Below are 21680 nucleotides of genomic sequence, written 5' to 3'. Positions count from 1 at the left end.
AATATCATCATCGTCATTATCCTACTCAGTATATCCCACCAATAGTAATATTATAGTAGGGTCTGAGAAGGGTAAGATTACCCCATACGGATAGAGAGGATGCTTCCGGTGAATGATGATGAAGAGAATGTAGATCAAAATTTGTTCTCGTCTCACACTGCTGCAAATCAAGTGAATCTATTAGCACAATTTCAGTGTGGATGCAATACTAATTTGGAAATATATAAATCCTACTTGATAAGCACGACACTAAGCCGAGTTAGTAAGCCAATAAGGTCGAATAATCAAACTCATAAACTCTAAACATTCTCCTAAATGTATAGTAATGATTCTACAGCCCTGCCTGTTTAGAGAGAAACGCATTTACTATACCGCTAGACCTTTGATATTTTAATCTTTTAAAGAAAACAATCAATCTCAAAAACTAGAAAACATAAAATGGAAAACAAAACTAATTATGAACATGAAAATGATGAAATACAATTGATATTACCATTGAAATCAAGTACACAAATAAACTTCAACTTACAAAGAAAACAAACCAACTCAACCAGGCAAGCAAACACATATTTATACTTTAAATATTTTGAAAAACATCTATAAACTCGCTACTCAAATCCTACATCGACGCTAGAATATCTCTCATATCTGTAACAGACGGAATCGTCTCACTCGGGTAGATCTTTGCAACGAGTTGAGCAAAGCTATCATACTTGTCCAAAAATTCTTTCTGTAAATCATCATTTATTTATTTCATTTAGTGACAAAAATAAATTTACTCAACTAAATAAAATAATAATATGTCAAATAAAAAATACCTTGCATTTATCCCATAGTGAAGGTAATAATTCCTCAGAGGTCAAGTTTTTTTGCAGCTTTTTATACATTGCACCAATGTGCTTGTCAACCTGTGTATACAATAATTATATATGCAGCTTCCTAAAATACTTATATTAATTATTATATATAATAACTTACTCCTGATAAACTTGATTTCACCACCTTCCTAAGATCCATTTTAGATAATCCAAGCTGAAAAGGAATCTATAACAAAAAAAAAGTGTTTTTTAAGTTGAAACTTAAGAGTTCAAAATTATTATTTCATAATTAATAAACTGTATATTAAACATTAACCTCTTCAGGAGTAATTGTGTACATCAAATCTTCAATTCTTTTAGCAAACTGAAACAGTCGCTCAAATTGCTGCAAAAAAAAAAATAACAGTTAAGATATTTGAATTAATAATACATATTAATTAAAAACAATAAATAACAATTGTTTAACTTACATAGTAAATGATACCACTAATATGACGTGTGCAAGCTTGTTCATAGGATTCACTCGCTTGATGATAAAATTTAGCTAAAGTCGGAACCACATTTGCCAAGTCATACAAACTGCACAAATATTTATCTTTTTGAATAAAAATAAACAAAAGTCATTTTCCATGTGTATAAAACAAAAATTACCTATTTTGGAATGCAGCATAGTTTTCCAGGAGTATAATATCAGCATATTTCGGGTCCGTTTGAGCAATTTTATCCAGAGTTGCAAACATCACACCAATCTGCCGAACAATATTCAATTAAATAATAATCGATAACTTATATACATATACAATTAGTATTATTAAAGAAAAATATTTAAAAGGAGAGTACTTACAAACTTAATATATGCTTGATCAACTAAATCTCTAGACTGTCCTTGAATGTACTGTTCCATGCGTGTAGCAAGAGTCGCAAATCTACAATAAAATAAATATTTTTTTTATTAAAAATGGTGTATAAACGTAAAAAAATATCTAAAATAATTAAATAATACAACATTTATTAATCGAAATATTAAAAACTGTTTATTAGAGGTGTGCATGAAACCGAAACAACCGACTCGTAACCGAAATCAAAACCAAAGAAAACCCATCGGTTCAGTTATATATATATTGGTAAAAACTGAATATCCGGTTAGGTTTTGGTTTTGCGTGTAATTAAAACCAAAATAACGGAACCCAAACAGAAAGCGACGGTCTGGCTTTGTAATTTCGTAAAAACTGAATATTCTGTTCGGATTTGGTTTTGCATTTAATTAAAGTAGAAAAAACCGAATCGAAACAAAAGTATGGTTTACACTTATAATTTTGAATGTTAAGATATTTATAAGAATTAACAAATAATGTATCCCAAATATATAATAATCACTAAATAAGATTTAAGCCCAAATTTAATATTTTATAACTCATAAACCAAAAATTTCAAGCTTATATGGTAAAATCAAAACTGAAACAAACCCAAAACAAAAACCGAAAAAAAACGAAACCAAAGGTGTTCAAAAGCTCAAAAACCGAATTTTCAGTTTTTGGTTCGATTTGACCACAAACCAAACCAAACCAAAAACCAACCCTAACTTTTACACTGTTTACCTGGGAATGTACGATAAGACGCCCATTTGTCGAACGTTTCGTTCGTTCCGTTCAATCTGGTGACAGGCTTCATCTACAAACTACATTTCAAGTGACAAATTAGAGACATGTGAAAAAATAAAAGTGGGTCAACAAAAACAGTAAACATACGCGGGTAAACTGCGCAGTAATTCTTCCTTCCAGCGCATCAAGTAAAAGACGCACGTATCCGGCTGCATCAGCTTTCTGACCCGAAATATATTTTTCGGTTATTCCGTGCATTGATATGCACCGTAACGGATCAATCTTGTATGCCCAATCAACAACCGCAAAAAAATCCTCCTAAAAGTCAACATAATTTTCTTTCAATTAAGTGTGTAAATGAACAGTGTTCGTTCATTTAACTTTAGCTGAACAAACGATCGGACACGAACAATTGAATGAACAGGTTTTCTTATCTGTGTTCGTTCATTAAGAAATTGAACATCCGTGCTCGTTCATGTTCATTCGTTAACAGTATAAACAAACTGTTGAAGAACGTAAACAAATAAATGTAACCGAGTTAAAAATAGTTAAATGTAATGTGAAAAACAATGTGTTGGGCATAATAGGTTATAACACCAGACTAAATTGTACTGGGCCATAAAACTTGAAATGAATATGCTAACGAACGTAAAGTGACGAACTTTAACAAACGCAAACTAACAAACATAAATGAACGTAAATGAATGAAAATGGACAAATTTAAATGAAGAAACATAAACAAGCATGTTCATGTTCGTTCATTTAACTAAATGAACAAAACCTACTGTTCATTTCGTTTGTTTAGTAAACTAACGAACATAAATGAATATAAACAAAACGAACATAAGCAAATTCAAAAGAACGAACATAAACAAACGTGTTCATGTTCGCTCGCTTAACGAACAAAATTTAGTGTTCATGCTCGTTTGTTTATTAAATAAACAAATATAAAATAACGTAATCGAACAAAGATAAACGGATTTAAATGAACCAACATAAATGAAGCTGTTCCTGTTCGTTGAGTTAGCTAGATGAACAAAACTTAGTCTTCAAGTTCATTTTTTGTTTATTAAATAAAAGAATAAAACAACTTCTCGCCGAACGGTTCGTTTACAGGCCTACGCACATCAAGTAGGATTTAGTTAATAAAAAGATGGTTGGTTAAGTACTTGGATTCCATCGAGTAAATCACGAAGTGACTCGTTTAGTGCTCCAAGCTCCGATATATCTACAAGATGTTGTATGAAAAAGAGGTCAACACCACAATAAGTTAACAAACGACTAAAAAGTTAAAACCACATGCAATATTTTACTTTTAGTGTTGGTGTCATTATCATCAATGTCCATAATCCCTAAATCATCATCGTTTGATTTGTCACCGTTCGCAGGACTTCCAGGTGGCGCAAGTGCAGAAACTCCAAAACACATGAAGTGTGAAAAAAAGGAACTCTGCAAAAAAATAATATATAACTAGTGCATGATGATATTCAATTCTGATTAATGCCGATGGAAATTGAAATTGAATTAAGTAACACAATCTGAAACTAGAATTGATATGAAGAAGATGATCCTATCGGATCTTACAGACTCGATAGACTAACACCGAAGAGTTCCCAGGACTATGCCCTTTCTCAATGCCAAGCAAAGAGCCTAACAAACTGAATAATACTCTCCCTGCCCCCTAAAGAGTTATTGATACCTATTTATAGAATATAAGTTGCACTTGACCCCCTCCTAAAATAGACAAATGACATTTAGACTAGAAACTAGAGCATGATTCCTATCAATTTGTTTCAACAAAACTACTGTTTTGGGTTGTAAAAGATAACTTTTTAGTCCATTGGCTTTTTCTTTGGCATGTTTTGTCCACAAGTTTCAGTTTCTTCTCAGTTATATCCAGATATCTAACACCGATTTTTAATTTTAGGTTTTCAGGGTTTTCTGATAAGAAAGAGAAAAAAACAAGAAGAGGGTAGACATATCTATTCTTTTAATTTTATTTTTGGCTTTTATTTTGAAAACCATAGTTATCAAAGGCGTTAGGCGCACTCAAGGCGCATAGGCCTCGCATGGGGCCTAGGCACAAGGCGCAAAAAAGGCGAGGGCCTGAGAAAAAAAAACGCACTTAAATGAAAAATAAAATAAAATATGTTATGCATTGAAAAAAATAACATATATATCTTGTAAGTATATAAAATTAATATTACTCTCTAAATATATTTATAGAACTAATATGCTTTCTAACAAATGGTTGAAAATTAACAAATATATCTATATTAAAGATATAGTTTCAAAATAAAATAATATCTTTTAAGATAATCCGTGTAAAAAGAAATAATAACAAAAATTAGCTGTTAAAAAAAATAATAACATATATAGTCGTGCACTTACTATAATAATTCAAAATATTTTGAGAAAACATGCATTTTGTTAAGGGAAACAGTTTCTGCAGCTTTTGTTAACTATTGAAACAGTTTCTTTCTCTCTTCTTCATTCGGCAGCTTTTCCTTTCTGCAGCTTTTCATATACTTTTGTTAACTATTGAATTTTATTACATCTTCTTCTTTCTCTCTTCTTCATTCTGCTCTCCGGTGATGCAGCCACAGATCTGTCCCAGACGAAATTTGGCAATAATTTGCAGAAGTTTGCCGAAAAATGGCCGGAAAAATCACCAGAAACCACAGGAACTAAAATCGTAAGAACTAAATGGGTTACTTTCATCAAATCAAGGACTAAAAGGTTATTTTGGTCTTTTATAAAAAATTAACATTCAAAAACAATCGGTGTTAGACGTCAGGCTTTAAATAAGAAGTAACTGGAACTATTGGACTAAAAGGGTTACTTTCGTCAAACCACAGGGACTAAAATCATAGTTTACTCTAAATATAAACTTTAAATTTAGAAATTACCTCATCAACAAGAAGTGGGATAAATATAGTGAGCATTTTAGCATAAGCATCTGAAACCGTTGAAGTATCCGCATTGTTTACATTTTGATTTGAACCACTTGAATTCTCGAGCCAGACAGTTGGATTCCTTGATGCTTTAGTACTAGCTCTAAGCTCGTTAGCAAATTCACGAGCCTGAAAAAAATATTAACTTTTTAACAAATCATTTTTTAAGTTTTGTGGTCTGTTTATAAAAAGATTTGACACTTTAAACATACCTCACGCCTTAAAAGTAGGTTAAGGGAGCTACAATAAGCTTTCCTTAAAGGACCCAAACAATTTTTATCAAGACTCTGCAAATTATAATACGTAAACAGGTTAGTAAAATCAATTATTTGTTTAATATGATATTATGATTATCAAAATTAAATTATACTAATCATAATATAATCTTTTGCATAAAGTAATTTAGAAGGTTGTAATGTTGTATGCACTATCAATTCACTTACACAACTTTCGACCAGGCTAGTAAACAAAATGAACGTTCAGTGAACCGTTCGGCAGGAAGTTCGTTTATTTAATAAAAGAACAAGCATGAACAAAAAGTTTGTTCACTTAGATAAACGAACGAACATGAACGCATGATTACGTGCATTCACTTTTTACATTTGTATGTTCGTTTATGTTTGTTTAAGTTCAGGACTTTACGGTCGTTAACATATTCATTTAAAACATTTTGGCCCATTACAACTAAATCTAGTTTTAATAACTTTTTAGGCTAAACACGTCGTTCTTCACATTACTTTTAACTAATTAGCTCAGTTATGTTAGTTCAAGTATGTTCAGTTATGCCCGTACGTGTACGTTCGTGAACCATTCATTAATACTGTTAACGAAATCGAGCACAAACAATTATACCCCTTCGTCTAATTATATGTGCTTGATCGTGTGTTTGGCTAAAGTTAAACGAACGAACACAAACAAGAATAACCGGTTCGTTTAATTGTTTGTGTTCGATAACGAAAGAACACGAACATGCTCCGCTCATGTTCGTTTACAAGCCTACACTTGAGTTATTATAAACGATATAGGACACAAATTGACAAGTTCATATGTGAACGGGAAGAAATTAACGCCTCTAATCATAAAAGTATATCAATTAACCTTCAAGTGTTGCAAAAGACGAGCATATGTCCTGCATTTAAAGCGAAGATCAGCATGATCAGGCCTCTTAAGTTGTCCCCTCTGTCAAATGCAAAACAGCAAATTCAGAATTCCAATACCTTAAAACATAAAAATAGTGTGTAAGAGAAAATTACACAAATGGTCCTTATTGTTTGACCATATTGAAAGTTTGGTCCCTAGACTAAAAAACTGCCCACTTAGTGCACACATTTGTGAGAAGATTGCACGTTTAGTCACCACCGTTAATCCCGGTGAGTTTTTAACAGAAGTGATTTCACATTCTCATGTGCCACTCATGTGAGGGCAATTGTGTCTTTTCAAATTTGAACTCAACAAAATACTCTTTCAAACTCCAAAATTCCTAGTGTTGACTTCATCACCATCAATTGTGCACTGAACCTTCGATTTTGCACTGATTGAACATGATGAAGTCGACATTAGGAGTTCTTGAGTTTGAAAGAGCGTTTTATAAGGGTTCCAACTTTGAACACACGCACACACATATTACCGCCACATGAATGGCACATGACACCACTTTTCCGTTAAAAACAACTGGGATTACTGGTGCAGACTAAACGTGCAACCCTCTCACAAATGTTTGGACTAAGTTTGCAATCTGGAGACCAAACTTGCAATGCGCTCAAACCACAAGGGCCATTTGTGCAAGTTTCTCTAGTTATAAACAAAAAAACGCCTATAATACAAACCTGAGAGAAGTAACTTTTATCACTTATCATGAAATCTACCAAACTTGCAAAATAGTTTCTTAAAAACTCAGAAGCTCTTCTAACGAAAGTGGTTTTTAATTTGTCAAGTTCTATCCTCTTTTCTCTGACCTGTAAATTAATGAAATAATGTTTTATTAGACTATGATAAACAAAGAATTGAGAATAAAAAGAAAAAATAAACTGTGCATATTATATACCGCTCTAATATTTGCAAAAGTTGGATCCAAATTAGGTGGTTCAAGCCCATTTAATGCACCAGTTAACCATTCACATGCTTCGATGTTTTGAAGCATGCGGGCCTCATCAAAGGACCCGCCCGTTAAACATGCTGCATACTGCAATAGAATAACAGAATTACTAGACTGTTAAATAAAATAAAATAAGCAGAAAAAGGTACAATTTAAACGAGTCGAATTTGTCAAAGCTCTATCAAAGAATAATTCTAAAGCATAAAACATCCTATTTCATAATTAGAAGGGACCATATAGATCTTTAGTGAATTGATATAGCTCTTTAGGCCTGTAAAACCGTACATTCACCGAACCATTCGTTTATGTTCGCTTATTTAACAAACAAACGAGCATTAATAAACTTATTGTTCATTTAGCTAAATGGACGAACATGAATACATCTCTTTCTTTTTATGTTCGTTTTTTACCGAATTTTACGTTTGTTTTAAGTTTGTTCATTTATTTATTTATTTAGTGTTGGGCCCATTACATTTTTTTCTAGTATTGTTAAACTAAACACTCATTACAATGCATTCTAGTTTACTTGCTTTTTTAGGCCCAACATATCAATATACAGTAGGGAGTCAATCTTGTCGGCTTGATGGGGGTTGACGAGTTGAAATGTGCAACCCGAACCCGACCCATGTTATCATTCGTGTCAAAGTTCAACCCTAACCCGACCCGAAAACAACCCGCGTTTGACCCATGTACCAAAAAAAATTAAAACTGAAAATAATTTAGAGTTGGTAGAGAAAATGAGTAATATGATTTTTTATTTTTTAAAATAACTAGAATCATGAAACTTGATTGGAAACTGCAAGAGTATATTCGGAAAATGGAAAACGTAAAAAACAAAAATATAATTATCAAAGTTTCATTTTAATTACATAAACATGTTAACGGGTCAACCCGAATCCAACCTGTTTTTTGTTAGTCAACACGAACCCAACCCGTTTATTAAATGTGCAGTGTTAGTCAACCCAAAACCTGTTGTATTCTTGCCGGGTTCGGGTCATGTCAACAGTCGCCGCCCCTATTCTTGTTGCATTCTTGCAGTGGTTACTTTTGATTGGTATTGCTAAGTTATCAATCAATCAATCAATCATACCCAGTGGAGTCCCACCAATAGCAAAGCTATAAGTAGGGTCTGGGGAGGGTGGGATGTAGGCAAATAGTTTATACTATTTGCTAAGTTATGTTTGTTTATATTTGTTCATCAATGTTCAATTATACTAGTTCGCTTATGTTCGTGAACCGTTAGTTTATACTATTAACCAACAAACACAAATAAGAAAGCCCCATTTTAACTGTTCGAGTTCGACCGTATGCTCGGTTAAAGTCAAACAAACGAACGCAAACATGCCTCATACCTCTGAAGGTATACGCAGTCTCTCAAGAAGCTTATCCAGTTCCTCAATTAACGCTTTATTATTTACAGATTGCATTTCCAGCTGGTTATTGCGTGTTTCTATCTGTAATTTAAAAAAAATCATCATTAACGATTAATCACGTCCAAAAAAGAAAATTTTTTAACATATTTATATTATATACATACGGATTCAATATCCTCTCGCATATGTCTAAGTTTAATATTAAAAATCCCAAGCCATTCGTCCATGTCATCAACAGCTACTGTGGCTGCCTCAAGCCCTTGCAACACCTGTAGACATATACGACCATGTGAACAAAAGTAAAAAAAAAAATCGGCCAAAGTCAAACTAACATGAAAGTTGACCTCATCAACCAAAGGCTCGCTTTCCAAAATGGCGTGCACGTTTGCGGCTTCCAAAGCGTGAAGTTCTCGTTTTAACCGTTCAGAAAATGCTTCTGCTTCCCCAATACCCATCACATATCTGTAATAAATTATTGATATATTAATAATCATTGTATTATATAAGGTTAATTATTTTGGGAATACATAAAGAAACATACACGCCTAAAAGAGCTTCCATGTCCTCTTCTTCTGCTTGAGAAACAAGCTCTTTTTCAACTGTAACCTTCATGTCACTTTCAGCGACGACATCAGCAGCAGGCCCGGGCCCGTCTTGAACGTTGCGTTTCTTTGAAACTACAGGTGTATTTTCCTATAATATTAAAAGTATTAGAAGCTATATTGTATGCATAAAAATACTGGATATAAAGTTCAACCCATATACTATTAAAAAGGCCGATTTGGATTATGTTTTATCTCAAACAGGCTAAACAAAAATATAGCTAAAAACGGGTCAAGATGTGGCCAAAGTTTTACCAACTTGTTCACAAAATGCATTATTATATTTTTTTAGTTGACAAAAAAAGTTTGTCGGTCAACCCAAACCGAACATACACGTTTTGACCTGTTACCTAGGGATGTGCAAGAAACCGAAGAAATCGATCCGTAACCAAAAAAACCGAACCGAAACAAAAACCGACGGTTTGGTTTTATGTTTTTGTAAAAACCAAAAATATCGAACCGAACCAAATTCCTAAATTATTGTTTTGTTTATTTTATATTAAGTAATTTATAAGAATTTTTAATAAATATGTAACTCAAATATTTTTGGTCAAATGTATAATAGTCTATTATTTTACAATTAACAAAATTACTTATACTAAATTCATTATTTTTAGCCAACTTTTTTCGGCCTAAAATTTTCAAGCTCAAACCGAAACCGAACGGTTTCAAAAACTCCAAAAACCGAAGTTTTGTTTTTCGGTTTGGTTTTAGCCAAAAACCGCAGCGAAATGCACCATGCGCACCCATAACTGACGATTTTGAAAACCGTTAGGTTTTTCGGTTTGAATCCAGTTTAGAATTTTTTTCGGATTTGCCATTTAGGCTTCAATTTTTTGGTCCAGAAAAGAAATAGAAATTGGCCCAAAATAATGAATTTGGGCCTAAATCTTTTTGTTAATTGGTTATTATACATGTGGCCTAAATATTTGGGTTACACTATTTATCAAATTCTTATAACTTGTTTACAAAATTCAAAATAAAATATAATAATCCATAAATCAATCAGTTTAATTTACATGCTAAACTAAATTTGAGCCGAAAGTTTGGCTTTACGAAAACATAAACAAGTCGTCAATTTTGTTTTGAGTTCAGTTATGTCAGTTGGTTTTCCCGGTTTTAATAACATGCAAAACCAAAACTAAACCATATTTTCGTTTTTTACGGAAAGATAAAACCAAAACGTCAGTTTTTTTTATTTCGGTTATTCCGGATCGGTTTTTCCGGTTTCATGCACGCCCCTATCCACAAAGTCGTTTTAAATTATGAATTATTTTACTTTATAATTGACAAAAAGGAGTTTGGGGTCAACCTAACTCGGGCATACCCATTTTGACCTGTTATAGCTAAACAAACGGACAACAAAATAAACGTAGAATTCAAACGCACCTTTGCCCAAAGAGCCATTTCTACAACATCGATACCAACAACTTTTGGTAGATGGCCCAATACATCTTTACACATGTTTAATATAAACAGCAAGAGACGGTTCCTAAAGACAGACATTAAAAAATAAAAGACCTATTTTGTAATATTATTATAGCTTACTTACTATTATTACCTGTCATCAATATTTCGCATGGTCCATTGAGGAGGAGCAACACTTTGACTTCTAAGATTGTCAAAACCCTAAGAAAGGCTGACCGGTTAAAAAAGCCAAAGGAGCAATTAAGTTCACTACTGTGAAAAAGCATTACCAGCGTAAACGTGCATCCACTAGGGTCGTTTGTTAAAACTTCCACCTTTGAAAGGTGCTTGAGCTTGTACAGTTTTGCAGGCTGCATATATATTTTGGATTTTAAAACTAGAACGAAATAAAAAAAAAAAAAATATAAGAAGATGAATTATGTACCTCGAGAACTCCTCCATTTGAATATTTTAAAACATTGAGAAAGGCCTTAGTCTGTTGAGCCTTTTCTTTTGCTGCATAAACCAATGTCATGATAAAATCATAGAATAAATTTACAAATTTTATTTTGCTGCATAAACCAATGGCAAGAACCCTAGGTTTACCATCGGCAGGAAGGTCCAATAAATAGTAGAAAACTCACTGGATATGGCAAGAACCCTAGGTTTAGCCATCTGACCTTTGCCAATTTTGCCGGATTTGCCCCAAATACCACGGCTCTTGGCAACACGGATCGACAATACAACCTTCTGCTTACTTCCTTCCACTGCACTTTCACACGCTCGCCGGAGCTCCAGATCGTCCGCGCTAGATTTCGCCATTCGATTCGATGAGATTCAATTTTGGTCAAAATGTCTGATTTATTAGTCGTCTGGAAGTCCAAGGAAAATAATATATATGGATTTTTCAACGGCCTGGCTTTCTATTTTTAAGTATATAAAATTAGCTAGCTTTTTCTTCTATTATTTGATAAGTTTTTTTTAAATATTTGGATTAACTTATATTCTACAAGTTAATTATGTGGTTTAATTAGTTGTTACATCCAACATTCTTTAATTTATTAGAGTAATAATTACTAATCCACTACCATTTGAGGACAAATGAGTAGGGCTAGCATATTGTGTGTACCGGTACACGATAAGACACGAACACGATAAAAAACGAACACGAAATGGGTATACCTGTACACGACACGAAAACTTATCGTGTACCTGTAACTCAAACACGAACACAAACCTGTTAATATCTGGTATACATGATAATACATGATAGTACACGATAATAGTTGTTTATAAACATATATTTGACAACATTTTAGCGACACAAAAGTCAACGGAAGTTCATAAACGTCTTAAAATAAAACATAAATCCATGCTCCTTAACAAATTTAAGACAAAAACATAGAGAATTCTAATCAAAACATATATTGAAAACAATATCAAGTTTCAAACTTCCAAGTTCCAATTGGTCTTTCTTCTCAGATCTTCAATTCCAAACAATAAAACCTACACACAAAATAAGTATAGTCAATTAGTCATATTAATCATTGAACAATTGGACATATTCATACAGTTTTATCAAGTAACATTATTAGAAAGTTTTAGAGAGAGGTACCTTAAGATTGTTTATTGTTTTTAGCGAGCAACACTACTTGAAGCATTTGGAGTTGGTACCTTAGGATTGTTTACCGAATTTGAAGCATTTGATTCACAACTAATGTCAAGTGACATTATATCTTTAGTGACCTCTTCCACGCTAACTTTGTTAGAGCCTACAAAGTAGAAACGAACATATACATTATAAAATTAATATAATATCATGTACAAAACATATAACAAATCAAGCAAAGATGGACATTACAAAAAGTTATCTTCTAAATCAACTTTGATAGAATCACTCTCCGTCTAGAATGAATAAAGTAATAAATACAAAGTTACACAAAAATAAAACCAAACTTTAACAAAAATAAGTATAGTTGAATCAACAAACATACCGTTGTTTTGGCTTTCTTATCCTTCGCCTTTTCCACATTCTTTTGTGGGTTACTCATAATTACCTAAATAGTAAATACTAACAAATGTGAGCAATCAAAAGTTCAAAACCAAATAAGTGAAATAACTAACTAAAACAGCCCTATAATAGTATAATTCACATAAATACATAATAATTTTGTACAAAACAAAATAAACTCAGCAAGTCCCATATTATTAAACAAAATAAACTCAGCAAGTCTCATAAAGCACATACTACTTTTCATATCATCACATTGGCCACATTACAACTACAGAAAATCAAAGTTCTTCCATGTATGACCCGCCTTATACAACAAACAGTACCAGTTTATCCAACTAAAAGAGTAAAAGAAGGATAACAATATCTAAATCAATTTTCCATTTTTATACAAATTGACAAACTCTTTGAGACAACAATAATATCAATTAATGGTCAACTGAAGATGAAATTTAGTATTTATGAGATGAATTGCAAGTTTGCAACAAAACAAAACTTACAAAGTATTAATGTTTAGCTGAAGAGAGTATGGCTGGCGAGAGGTTTATGGCTGAAGAGAGTAAGGCCGGAGAGAGTATGGCCGACGTCGATGATGGTCGAAGAGAGAATCGCCGGCGACGGATGGGATGGAAGGCATCATGTGGGAGGATGGACCGATGGATGATGAGAGTCTGAGAGAGGCGACGGCTGATAAAGTTTTTAGGGTTAGGGATAAATCATAAATGGGTAATGGGTTATAATATAACTATATTATATATATATATATATATATATATATATAATTTTAAAAATAACCAGGTACCTAACAGGTAAACAGGTATTATACCCGTTTAAACACGAAAATTAACAAGTAATTTCGTGTCTACCTGTTTAGTACACGAAACCTGTTAAGGCCTTACCTGTTACCTATTAAAGTCGTGTAGATACGTGTCGTGTATTCATGTCTCTTGTATAAACTGTCAGCCCTACAAATGAATAATTTACACCATTAAACAAATTAGTAGAAGAGCCCGCGCGTTGTGGCGGGAACGCAACACGAATTCGGTTGGTAGCGTTTCGGTTCATTAATGTTAACCTAACCAATTAGTTTTGTTAGTAACATTAGATAAGTTTGTTTTCACTTACATAATTGCATGAAATATTAACAATCAACAAATTTGATATACCCATATGGAAACTTTTGAACTCCCGCTCTACTATAAGAATGGTGGCTTAGGCTTTTAGTCGTTTAGGTGTCACAAACTCAACATGATACAATGTTCAATGATGAGAAACTAACCATTTACATGAAAACCGACTTTAAATAAACATAAAAATGAATACATATACAGTCATCAAAATGACCTTAAATACAATAACATACTTGCAGATAGAGCATGAGGAGGTATCCATGGAATGTCAAGTCTCTGATGTCTTTGTTGTGAGGGCTAACAATCTATAAGTATCAAAAGATGTACATTCATGATTAGCAATTCACACAAATGCAATTCAAGAATGTATTATAGGCAGGATACCTCAACGTTGACAACAATTATGATAATGGTGATAACAGAAACAACCACCAGGTACCGACATTGACCCTAAATAACAATACGAAAAAAGTCAGACTTGACCAAAATCACTTTTGATTCTAGAAAGAAAATGCAAATTTGACATGTTAAACTCAACAAATAAAAAACCATGAATGACCAGACAACAATAACCATAATACTTTCCAATATACCTAAAATACCCTTGAGCATTATTCAACTTTCTTTTTAGTAGACTGGCCATTTTGCCCTTAAAACCACTATTCTCAACCCGACTATTATTTGGCTAAAATCAATTTGGACCGAACCAAACTATTGATTTTTCAGATGACCCGTTTTGTCCCCAAACTGATTTTTGTTAGAACCACATATTGATCAGAACCTGTGTTAACCAGAACCAAATGTAGGTTTTCTAACTAGCCCGCTTGGATCTAAAACCCATTTTGCTTAGAACCCCAATTTTATAGGTGAACCACTTACTCTTTTCTACATTCATAATATGCGAGGTCGTACTTCAGATATAAAAGCTAATCCATGTGGCGTTACGAGTTCCATCGTTCAAGGATAGAATTACCATTATTCATCTGCTATAGGAACTTACATAAGAAGATTTGGTAAATTTTATCCTCGTCATAGTATCATTAAACCATGAATGACCAGACAACAAATAACCACAATACTTTCCAATATACCTAAATTACCTTGGACACTATTCAACTCTCCTTTCAGTAGACTGCCCATTTTGCACTTAAAACCACTATTCGCAACCCGACTATTATTTAGCTAAAAGCCATTTGTACCTGAACCAAACTGATATTTTTTTAGATTACCCGTTTTGACCCAAACTTATATTTGTTAGAACCCCATATTGACCTGATGGAGGTTTTTTAACTGACCCGATTGGACCTAAAACCCATTTTGCTTAGAACCCCAATTTTATAGGTGAACCACTTACTCTTTTCTACATTCATAATATGTGAGGTTGTACTTCAGATATGAAAGCCGATCCATGTGACGTTTCGGGTTCCATCAAAACCTGTCATACGATAACATTAAACACATAAAACCAAAACTGTGATTGTATTAATTTTCATGATTTATTCATATAATAATGATACTATGATGAAGATAAAATTTACCCAAACTTCTTAGGTAAGTTCCCACCGCTGATTGGTAATTCTATCCTTGAACAACGGTACTTCAACAACTACTTACTTCTACATGGAAAAAGATCGCAAGTAATTTTCTTTACAAAACTTGGAAAACGCATTAGTTAAGAGAATTTACATCGTTCCATAATAATGTTGCGAGTCAACGCAACCAAATTGTCCTATTTCATTCTTTCGCTAGTTACCGGGGTCAATAGTCCCTGCACAAAAAATATATTTTTCACGTAACTAACCAACACTATGTTCTTTATCTTGTTTACCAGTGGCAGTAGCTGCTACAGACTGCTGTAAGGCAACTTCTAAAATCCTAAAGCCTCCACAACATCTTTCTTTTCAACCTTTAACTGAAAAGTGATTTCGGGCAAGGGCCTCACTAAGGTGCATAACACTTCCAAGTTGTCTAGGAGGAGCCGTTATCACCTGTTTAGGCAAATTTTAACTACATCTTGAACCATCAAAAACAGCATGTTGCGTGCTCTTTGGACTGGCCAAATTCTAAAAATTTATTTGACAAAAAGACTAATTGGTCTTAAACAAACCTACTTCATATATCATTATAATAAATTAATTAGATTAGTACTCGAATAATAATATTTGATGATTATATTTTATATAAATCAAGTCACCGATTGTTATTAGAAACAAATATGACGAGTATTTTGAGTACATACAACTATTAAGACCCTACATAAAAGCTATTAACATGAACTTTATAGCATACCAGCCAGAATATAAGAGACTGGCGATGAAGCTAAAGCTTATAGTGTCTGAAATAATGCATCATCTGCAAAGACATTCAAGTTTGGTCACACCGTTAGGCGAGATAATATTTTTTATTAACATTCAAGTATGAATAAAGAGTGAAAATAAGACTACGGCTCGCTTACCGACTGTAACAAAATAACAAAGAAAAAAAATATGCCACAGTTAAAACTACCAACCGCTTCTATGACACAATTTTGAATATAATGGATAATGCGAAATTATCTTATTTGAAAACATAAAACCAGCATTTTCATATAATGCAAAACACAACCAATATGCACTTAAGGAACCGATGAGTATCATTGAATTGAAATTGTAACAAGACAAACCAGGATTGTGTTTGGAGAAGTCAGCCAGGTCAACAGTGGTCGTGCACCACCTATTTACGATAATCATTAGTATTAAAACAATCACCGAGAACAATTTATTAGGTTAAACACAGAATCAAATCAAGTTGAATAGTAATCACCTTAAATCCATTGATTAGGTTGAAATTGTTGTAGATTACACAACCAGAATCCCACCGGAAAAGGCAGGGCAACACAAATGCCAGGAACTCAACATGTGACATCCAGATAGTATAAATAACAATAGGTAGTTGTAGGGGTATGGTACTAAACCCGGTTTTACGAACCTAAATTTATTATGTTTGGCTTATTTTATTATATGGACTAATACAATGTTATTGGGCTGAGGGGGTTTTGTGGAGGTAACCCTAACTGGGCTAGGCCCATTAGGGTACCATGATGGTGGCCATGAGACTCTCTATATAAGGAGGTCTCCACCTCCTTATTAAAAGGGTCATGCTCAATAAGAGCCACCACCACTTTTTTGTGTCTGTAAACAAGAGATCCTCAGGATTTCTTAGCAGTCACCTCCACACCCCCGAAAAACCATTGCAGGTCTCAAGCAGCTGAAGAAGAAGATCAAGACGTGGTTCGTTCATCTCAAAAATCCGTGGAAACATCGTCATGGATCAGGTCAGATTCATTTCATGCTTCGACATTGGCGCCATCCGTGGGACCTGCAATGGTTTTTGATATAACAAAATAATAATAGAATTAATAAATAATAGAATTGTTTATTAGTATTAATAAAGCATAAGCTTTTGATATAACAAAATAAAAAGGTTAATGAGGTTTGACCCATTTCATAAAGTCCATATATGTTGATCTGTTTCATATTTAATTGCTATATTTGACCCATTTAATTAGTCATTGATGTTCTAATGTTGGTATCATTAGCCCGAACAGGAATATCGTGGTGCCACGCTGTATATTATCGTCGCCGCCGCATCACGCGGGTTACTACTAGACCAGTTGGTTTCGTGTGACAATCTTTTACAGAAAATGTTGATGAATACACTGTTGCTATCCATCGAATGGTATTAATATATGCATTCTACTGGATGCGTTGATTTTTTTTTTTTTTGCTTTTTATACAGTTTGTATACTTTTCATATTATTAATTTGTCATATTACAACACATCAGTTTTGTTTTCAGCTGTAGTATCGGGCGTACACAAAACAACTATGGTTTTGACGAGTCTCCCGATATGTATTTTTATGATTGCCTCTTTGTGTACAAAGGATCTGTATGTTATTTTGTTTGACGAACTCTAATATTTGTTTTGCTGGTAATACTAAGAAGTTTGGGTTATTATTATTATGATCCCTCTTGACTCCTGAGGACAATATTGCAATGCAACATCTGGACAGTGGTAAGATACCCAAAACTTGAAAAGTGTAGATACAAACGTTGTTTTCAATATATCACAATTTTCAAATTTAGTTTTGTAAATTGCAAAAGTCAAAACAGCTGGGCTGACCAAATATTTTTTTTAGTTTCATAGATGATTAGTATGTTCCATATCCGGTTTTGATTTTTTGATTAATTCGTGAGCTGACCCGTTAGTATTTAGTAACTTTCTTTGATTTTTTAAACAGTAAGACAGAACCGTTAATACTTAAAACCAAACCGAACTAAATGGAAATAATGAAACAAACTAAAAAATCTAACAATTTGGTTTTACTTTTATAAAAAAGTTGATTTTTTGTTCAGTTCAGGTTCTGCTATTAACGAAAACCAAAAAACTGAGCCGATTAGAAGACAAAATCGAACAAGGTATGGCATTCACTCTTGAAATACTTCAACATTAATAATGTTAACTCAAAATATTTGTTAATCTATATATGCTAATACTATTTGTTAACTCAAAATAGTTATTAATCTAATTTCTAGTAGATTACGTACTAGAAATTGTTTGGTATATTTCACGTTGAGAGTTAACCAATTTGCCCTTACGAATGACTTTAATTTACATATTCTAAAACTGTTTGGTGTTACTTTCTGGTTGGCAGTTGAGTATTTCTATGTAGTTTAACCGAAAAGGTGAGTTTTTTAACGGGTCATAATATATTCCAAACTCCAACTGAGTAAAGTTTGTAGCGACTAAAAAGGCTTTTTTTTGTGTGTGCTTTTTCGTGTTTTCTTAATGTCTAATCGCAGGTCGTGTTGTTATCATAGGTGTTATACCTAAGAGACAAAGCTGCAAGGAGAAGTTTGCATGATGGTTTTGGTGTGCATTATGGTCAAAAGACATCAATAGATGACGTTGACCTGCAATGCTCATATCCCGTTCCTGTTACTCGAGAAGAAGTTGCATTCAAAGCCTTGAAAATGTCGTTTGTAGATGGGATTTATGTCCGAAGGGTTCAAGAAAATATGGGCGGGAAGGAAGTAAGCTTAAGCATTTTATGATTTTTTAGTAGTTTAACCCATGCAGGAAAAGGCACTTGAAAGCAGCAAGAGCCATGAAGTGTATGATCTTGCCATTATAGGTAATTGGAAATAAAGGGGGCTTGGTTTAGTTGGAACCCGAACATCAATTGGACTCAAAAGAGGGAACTTTTTCATTGAAGAGTAAACCATAGTGCGTTCTCTCCTTTTAGCAATGGGTATGCATTGCTGAACTATTTCTTAGACAAGTTCTCTGTAAAAATAGATATTTTACATTTAGTTAATTAAATATCACTGTAAAGTTAATGTTTATTTACACATTATTTTGTAGATTATCCAAGTATAATAGCATTAATATGACTACAATAGAAAAACTAGATTATAAAGTGTTTATACGAGCACATAGTACAATAGAAAAATTATGTTGTAAATTGGCCTCGTCGCATCGTGCGGGTACCTACTAGTTTAATTATATATATATATTTTAGTTTTTGTTTTATAACTTTTTAAAAATAGTACAAAATCATTTACTTTTAGTTTTTTTTACTAACATTCCGGTATTAAATTTTGTTAAAAGTTGAGTTCGTTTAATAAATCGTATTTTTTAAATAAATTTAAAATTTTATCCATTATTGAAGTATTATCTTAACCGTTAGTAAGATTTCCTGGATAAGATTTACAACTTCGTAATAGAGAGTCTCATAACATTCTAGTGTTATCATTATCATATGTAGTTTTGTATCATTATCATCTTCTAGGTTATCATCATCACCATATGTGTTATGATGATGATCAAAATCATAAAGTTATCATTGTTATCATGTATTACAGTGGTTATCATCATCATAATCATTGATTACCGTCACCATGAAACGGCATCATCATCAGACGTGCGGATAATCAACGTGGTCATTGTATAGGCTATCGTAGTCGGCATTGATCATACAGGTAAAATATATCTCGCTATCAGTGTCGTCATCATCGTCACACATCTCCATCATCATCATCATCATCATCAGCGTCATCATCATCATCCGATTTCCATGTACGGGATGCAGTCGGCGTTGATCATACAGGTAAAATATATCTCGCTATCAGTGTCGTCATCATCGTCACACATCTCCATCATCATCATCAGCGTCATCATTATCATCCGATTTCCATCATCATCATCAGCGTCATCATCAGCATCGTATGGGTTATCGTAAAGAAAACGCCCAATATTAGCGATCACTGTCGGCACCATCTTATGAATTGTTGTCGTCATCAAACGACATCATCAGTCGTACATGCTACCATCAGTATGACCATCATATACGTTATCATGGTCGTCGTCGATCATACGGGTTACATGTCATTAAACATCGGTGTCACCATCATCATCAACATATATATATATATGTATGTGTGTGTGTGTGCGCGTGCGCGCCTGTGTGGCGTATTGTCATATAGGTACATATAATTGGTCCTCATCAAATATATATGTGATCATCATCATAGACGTCATGCTCGTCGTACGAGCTACAGTCGCCATCGTATGGGTTGGCGTAAGCAAACCGTATATATAGGTTAGCAGCATCAATATGATAACCACCACCAACCCAGGTAGTTATATTAGCATCGTCTCGTCATGATTGGGCCAATCATCATGGTCATCATACGGGATAGCACCGTCATTGTCACATGTATTACATATCCGCAATCATACTACACACCACCTACTACCACCATCCCTCGCCCACATTCACCACAACGACCCCAAGCACCAACCACTAACCACACTCCACCACCACCCACCACAACCACCCACCACACCACCACCACCCACTAATATTATATATAAATATATATATATATATATACATTTATTTATACCCATCCACCACCACCACCCACTACCAACCACCACCGCCACCGCCCACCCACCACCACCACCACCACCGACCTCCGCCACCATCCACCACCATCATGATCACCTGAACCCACCACCACCCACTAATATTATATATATACATATATATATATATTTGCTACTATACAATACTAACCGTACGATTAAAATTTTTAAAGCACGCGCCTTCTTTTAAAAGGGTCAAATAATTACCCTCGCAAGTCACTCATCTACTTCTGGAACGGCGATAAGTATTCCCAAAATTCAACCTCGTAAAACAATATTCCTAAAAACCGTCGATGATTCGTTTCTACTGTGAAGCAAAAGCACAAGCACAAGCTTGAGTGGTTTAATTATTCTGGAACTGAACCAAAATGAAGAACCATAACTCATCTACTTCTGGAACGGAACCAAGGACGAAGCAAAAGCACGATAGGTCTCAGAATGAAGATGGAACAGGTGTTACTTTATGATATTTTTAGCGTTTTAGGTTTACTTAATCTTAAAATGTAAGAATTTGTTTGAATCTTCTTATGTATTAATGCGTTTGATAAGCGTGTTGTTATTGTAATACTTCTGGAACGGCGACGTACATAGAGGCAACAGAAACCACAGTGTCTGGCCGGTTTTAGCAGTCATTTACAACCTTCCACCTTGGATGTGTATGAAAAGAAAATTCATCATGCTTTCCTTATTAATATCCAGAGTGCCAGGAAGCAATATTGA

At 33.7% G+C, this 21680-nt stretch overlaps 1 protein-coding gene across 1 annotated transcript; it reads right to left on the bottom strand.

The window, feature by feature from the left end:
- Positions 1-470: 470 nt before the first annotated feature.
- Positions 471-11707, bottom strand: LOC143606295 (exocyst complex component SEC3A-like). The gene is made up of 25 exons (XM_077082107.1): positions 11495-11707; positions 11296-11366; positions 11141-11221; positions 11005-11072; positions 10833-10935; positions 9383-9534; positions 9186-9303; positions 9006-9110; positions 8821-8922; positions 7418-7555; positions 7200-7328; positions 6472-6552; positions 5586-5660; positions 5329-5502; positions 3733-3868; positions 3589-3647; positions 2567-2737; positions 2417-2496; positions 1663-1744; positions 1470-1567; positions 1289-1397; positions 1135-1203; positions 979-1044; positions 819-908; positions 471-730 (listed from the first exon to the last, which is right to left on the bottom strand). Exons 1-25 carry the CDS (start codon positions 11670-11672, stop codon positions 620-622), a joined length of 2646 nt encoding a protein of 881 aa, XP_076938222.1. The 5' UTR covers positions 11673-11707; the 3' UTR covers positions 471-619.
- Positions 11708-21680: the final 9973 nt, after the last annotated feature.

Source organism: Bidens hawaiensis, unplaced genomic scaffold (genome assembly GCF_021521415.1).
Source record: "Bidens hawaiensis isolate Kalapana, Puna unplaced genomic scaffold, B.hawaiensis_p1.1 tig00074075_1, whole genome shotgun sequence".
NCBI classification, from domain to species: Eukaryota; Viridiplantae; Streptophyta; class Magnoliopsida; order Asterales; family Asteraceae; genus Bidens; species Bidens hawaiensis.
The sequence above is the reverse complement of the archived record's forward strand: the minus strand, read 5'-3'. Positions and strand labels throughout refer to the sequence as shown.

Bases quoted from the DNA above. Each gene is read 5' to 3' on its own strand.
- LOC143606295 (XM_077082107.1), bottom strand. From the start codon at position 11,672: ATGGCGAAATCTAGCGCGGACGATCTGGAGCTCCGGCGAGCGTGTGAA. The intron at 5,661-6,471 runs GTTAATTGATAT...TATAATTTGCAG, and splicing joins GTCTTTTGCAACACTTGAAG to AGTCTTGATAAAAATTGTTT. The intron at 1,745-2,416 runs GTAAACAGTGTA...ATTTTATTGTAG, and splicing joins GTCTTATCGTACATTCCCAG to ATTTGCGACTCTTGCTACAC.